General features: G+C 40.7%; 1 protein-coding gene across 1 annotated transcript in view; it reads left to right on the top strand.

The window, feature by feature from the left end:
* Positions 1–407: 407 nt before the first annotated feature.
* LOC107081867 (14-3-3 protein epsilon-like) overlaps positions 408–5,502 on the top strand; it is a 15,537-nt gene continuing 10,442 nt past the window's right edge. The window contains 1 exon segment of the mRNA XM_015370206.1: positions 408–675. Coding sequence (XP_015225692.1) covers positions 408–675 — 268 coding nt within the window.

Here is a 5,502-nt window from a genome sequence, read left to right as displayed (position 1 = left end):
GTGGTATCAGTATTGGCCAATACTACACAGCCAGGTATCGGTTATCGGTATCAGGGCCAAAACATGGCATTGGTGCATCACTATTTAATAACTTATTTTAAGAATTTTTTTCTCATTTAAGAACTTTTTTGCAGTGCAGTCTGTTTGACAAAGATCAAACATGAATAAAGTTTGGAAATAAGGTTTTTATGCATTTGAGATGTTACCCGGTTGTTATAAGATGAATAAAAATAAATAAATAATAATAGAGTACATGCAGAAATCATTCCAATTGCTCAGCATCCATCTTGGCAAATAAAAGCGACTAAATATATTTTTGAAATAATATTTTTTGTGCGTATGAATCAATATTTTGGGGATATCTCTTGATTCTGGTGGATTTTTTTTTAGCTTCGTGGGAGGCGTGGATGATACCGCTGCGTGGATTTCCCGGATGAAGCAGCGACGCCATCTTCACGCCTCTGCTCACCGGCTGCTCTTCGGCTCAGCGGAGCGACAGAGCTGTAGCTGATCCACCAGCAGGACGCTGCAAGCAGCCCGATAATCCCCCCACCCCACCCCCTGTTTTCCACCGGGACGCTAAAGCAAACCCTCCCCGCTACCTGAGCACCATGACGGACAGGGACAACTTGGTGTACCAGGCGAAACTGGCCGAACAGGCGGAGAGATACGACGGTAAGGCTGGGGGGGACACATCGTTACTAATAACGGTCACTGCGGAGTGCTGCGGCCGCCGCCTGCCTGTCTCCATGCGCAGCGCAGGGGGGCTTGGAGCCGCAGGTACACCGTTCACATGGATCTGTTGGCTGAGGGGGCACAAAATGGCGGAGGGTTTCCCTGCCTATTAAACCAACATCTTTAGCGGATACTACCCGGTTTCAGTCCCAACAGAAAGTAGGGACTGTTTGCCGAAAGCGTCCCTCTATCGGTGCTTCTCTAACCGGCGAACATTTTATGTTAAAGCCGCGGAGCTAAGCTAACATAACGCTAGTTAGCTAATGCTAACTAGCTGGTTAGCCCATTCTCAGTCCTGAGATTCCATCTCCAGGTCTAATAAACCCATTTACACACTTTTCAGATAATAACTCCCTATAAAATAATGTTAAGATATAAAATAAAGTAACTGTCTACGTCACTGCAGCAAGCAGCGCTTAATTCCTCTGAAGCTGACTCAACTAAAACACAAAAATCAAGACTAGTCCTTTAATTCAAGAGTAAATTCTCTCTGTACTGCAGGTAGAAAATTAAGGCTACTTGATTTTGTAAGCAATAAAAAAAAAGTCGTGTCCCTCATCAAGCAATTTCACCTTAAAGTAAATTAAATACCTTTCATATGATCTATGGGGTCTAAATTAAACTGCCTACAGTGTTTAAAACTGCTGCCATTGTTTGAAAGCAAAGTTTTTGTCTACAGTAGTGTTTTTTTAGATTAAATGAGTATGAAAAAATGACATGTTTACTATCAGATCTTCCTCCCTGTCCCATTGTCTGAAGCATTCATCAGGAGGAAAAACAGGCATCCCTCTTTTTCCTGCACCACTCCTCAACTCATTCCTTTAGATCCCAGGACATTCTCTGACTGGGTAGGATGTAAAATCCCACAAATAATTTTCTAAGATTTCTCCTCAGGTCTTATTCTAGTAGAATCTGATGGAAACTTTTCCACTAGGATGCATCCAGAAGGCTCTGCAGGCTGATATCGGTCTGCAAGGAGCGCCACCATAATGGATGGTAGCCGAGGAGGGTGATACAGATTATTTGAATTTTAACCTTGTTATGGGAGTGTGGTCTAGTGGTATGGGGATTGCGCTTGGAATCCAAAGGTTCTGCGTTTTATTTTTTATTTTTTTCAGCTTTTATTGTCATTACACTGTCAAAAGTTCAGAGAAATGAAATTAACTCTGTGCATTTAACCCATCCCCTTGGGCATCAGTGGGCTGCCATTGTGCGGCGCCTGGGGAGCAGTGTAGGGGTTAAAGGTCTTGCACAGGGGCCCAGAGTAGCAGTCCGTGGGAGTGGGGTTCGAACTCATAATTCCAAGCACAATTCCCTAACCCGCTAGGTCACCACTCCTACAGTCGGAGGTCCCTGAGCAAGACCCTTAACCCCACACTGCTCCCCGATGGGATGGGTTAAATGCAGAGGGTTAATTTCTTTGCTTTGTACTCTTTACAGTGTAATGACAATTTTTAAAAAGCTGGAAAAAGGAAAAACTGATGAAAATTAACGATGTAGCTTTAAATTTGACAGTTCATCACTGGAACTCCTGTGATAAGGAACATTTAATTTACCTTTGTTTGATTAAATTATTGCATGAAAGGTTATTTTTTTGCACATAATTTCAAGTTGACAGACTGATCAGTCGTATTCATTCATTTTATAACAGTTGTCTCATAAAACTGGCAGTGGAGATGGGTTTACCTTTCAAAAGCAAATGAAAATAAAGCAGTAATTAATGATAGATAATCTTAGGAACAGGTTTTAGGCCTTGTTGAATTGTTCCAGTATTTTCCTGCCGTGTTCCAGATGACCACAGCTCAGCAGAAACTCCTCCACGCTGCTCTGACTCAGCTGCTGATCTTCAGATATCGAACGGGCAGGCTGAGAGGGAAAACGTCCAGACCATGTCCACCCAGGAGATGGCTGGAACGTTTCAGACCGCTGATTGATTTTTTTATTTTTTTCCCCCTCCTCTTGCTGTCTGCCTCCTGTTCTTGGGATGGTTAAAAGCACTGATAGCGGTAATAATCTGCTCACCCTTCAGTGGGGTTCTCACAGCCCAAAGAATGCATTAAGTGACTTTTTCCCACAACAAGAATCCAGCAGGTTTGCATTTTCCACATATTTCAGTGCAGCTGCCGCTGTTGATTGTAGGCAGGGATTAAAATTTAAAGTTTTTGCCATTAGATCAGTTTGTTTTGGGCGAGGATCAACAGTCTTTGACCCAACTGGAGCATCCTTGGTTCAGAACATACTGTTTCTGTGTTTAGATGTCTGATCAAAACTTTAATTGTTGTCCTAAGTCAGGGGCCGGCAACCCAAAGTGCACAAAGAGCCATATTAGACCAAAAAAAACGAACAAAAAATGAATCTTTCTGGAGCTGCAAAAATGTAAAAATTATTTTTTATGCCTTGTATGGCATTATTTATTATCCCTCTATAGAAAAGGACTACATGGGCTTTAAAGGAATAGTACACCCAAAACATGATTAGCCTTCATTTTCTACTCACCCCCATGCTGAACAACACTCTGGAGTACTTTTTTGATATCTCAAATGCATCTGGAGATCTGGGAGGCTTCTTGCTGTCTGCTGACATTCAAATAATGGAGGTCTATGGTGCCTGAGACAGAAAGGTCCATAAAAGTCCACAAAAAACGTGTCAATATTCCTCCATACTGCTCGTCCAATGTATTCTAAATGACTTCGTTTCGAGTAAATTATGGATGCTACCCACTCAGGACACTTGGAATACATTGGACGAGCAGTATGGAGGAATATTGACACGTTTTTTGTGGACTTTTATGGACCTTTCTGTCTCGGGCGCCATAGACCTCCATTATTTGAATGTCAGCAGACAGCAAGAAGCCTCCCAGATCTCCAGATGCATTTGAGATATCAAAAAAGTACTCCAGAGTGTTGTTCAGCATGGGGGTGAGTAGAAAATGAAGGCTAATCATGTTTTGGGTGTACTATTCCTTTAATATACACGCTGGTTGCAAGTTATGAACACTGATCTCTATGGCTATGATGGAAATTATTGTTTAAATGTATTTATTATACAAATGTTTACAGCATTGGAAAACATAATTGATTTTTGTTTGACCTCCTGCACACCATACAAAAAAAAAAAAAAAAAAAAAAAAAAAAAGCTTTTCATAAATTTTTAAAAAAGCTCCAGGGAGCCGCAGAGGGGGTGCTAAAGAGCCGCTTGTTGCCGACCCCTTTCCTAAGTGTTTGGCTCAACTCTGTGTTTTCCATCCCTGGATGACGTTAGAGTGGAGCTGATCGTTCATAGTGTGATTTTTAGAGGTGAAGGACAAGTGGTGGAAGCTTTACAGGCTCTACTGGGGATCTGGTTTCATCATTACCGGGTTGGTGGCGTTGGATGTCACCTGGATGGTACTGGACAGATTCTAACCTAACCTAAATAAAGGTCGCGCACTTGTGTGTTTGTGGCAGACGGGGAAGAGTGTTTCCAGAGACTTATTTCCTCAGTATTGATTTGGAGAGCCTAGTAAAGGAGAATTAGGTTGCAGGACTACTACACAGTCTAGAAACGTCATATTTTCTCTAAAAAAAGACAAATTGTCAGAATTAGTTGGTTAGATGTCTGTTTGAATTAAGGCTATAACTAATGATTATTTTGTTAATGATGAATCTGTCCATTATTTTTTGATTTATTGATCAAATATTGGATGGCAAAAGGTTCCTCAAAGAAGATTTTATACAGAATTAAACCAGGTGAAACTAAAACATTTCCTTGTGGAGGTCATGATGGAGAATATTGACAGAGAAAAGTTATTTTTTTTTCTGTCTTAAATGCAAAATATTTTTACATTTCTTCACAATTATGTTATAGTTACTGCTCTTAGTGGGTTGCTCTCTTAGCTAAAGGCACGTTTTAGAATCTCTATACTCCAGTTACGGTTCATCGATTGCTGAATTAGTTGACAATTATTTTAATAATCGATTAACAATTAATCTGATTCTGTTTCAGCTCTAGTTTTAATCCAGCTTCTCACCTACCTGTCTGCCTATTAGTGTTGTAGCAGGTTTGTTTGAGAGTGCAAAGGCTCGCTAAAGAGCAGGAATGCCTGATATGAAAACTTAGGCCAATATTATCCCGCATTGATATTTCTGTTATGACGGATAACCAATATTTGCGTTTTTGTACATTTTCCTTCCATTTTTGATCCATGAAAAAGGACCACACTCTTCTTCAGCTATACACCCACAATCCTTTGCTGCATCACCATCACTGTCACATGGTCAAAAAAATACCATATGCCCCTCTAAAGAAACGTTGCTCCCTGATATCTGCTTTGTTTTACTGATCTATTAGAAAATAACTTGCATCAGGTGATTTTTCCACTCAGGGAAAAACATCAATGATATTTCAATATCTCTATACTTTTATTCATTAAGCTGGTGAAGAGTCTCAGTCATCCAGGTCATAGTCATTCCAAACAAGTTAAGAAACAATCCACTGGACTTTGTTTTCCAAGTTTGAAGATGTTTCACTTCCCATTGAGGAAGCTTTTTCAATTCAAAATGTCAGACCAGTGTTGAGTTCGAAGCATTAAAGAGTGGACCCAAAACAAAGCCTTGTTTTGGCTTAGAAAACATGCAAATAGGGCTCGGTCGTTATGACGTAAGCACTTTGCGTCGCCGCCATCTTGATGACCTCTTATCGTGGCTCAGACTACTGCCTATGACTACCGCGTACTGTACTCCCTCTCAGCCGTGTTTTAATTTGATTAATTTCACCTTAACTTGATTT

The sequence above is a fragment of the Cyprinodon variegatus genome, unplaced genomic scaffold (genome assembly GCF_000732505.1).
Source record: "Cyprinodon variegatus isolate N-32 unplaced genomic scaffold, C_variegatus-1.0 Scaffold43, whole genome shotgun sequence".
Lineage (NCBI taxonomy): Eukaryota > Metazoa > Chordata > Actinopteri > Cyprinodontiformes > Cyprinodontidae > Cyprinodon > Cyprinodon variegatus.
Note: the sequence above shows the minus strand (reverse complement) of the source record. Positions and strands in the feature narration are given on the sequence as shown.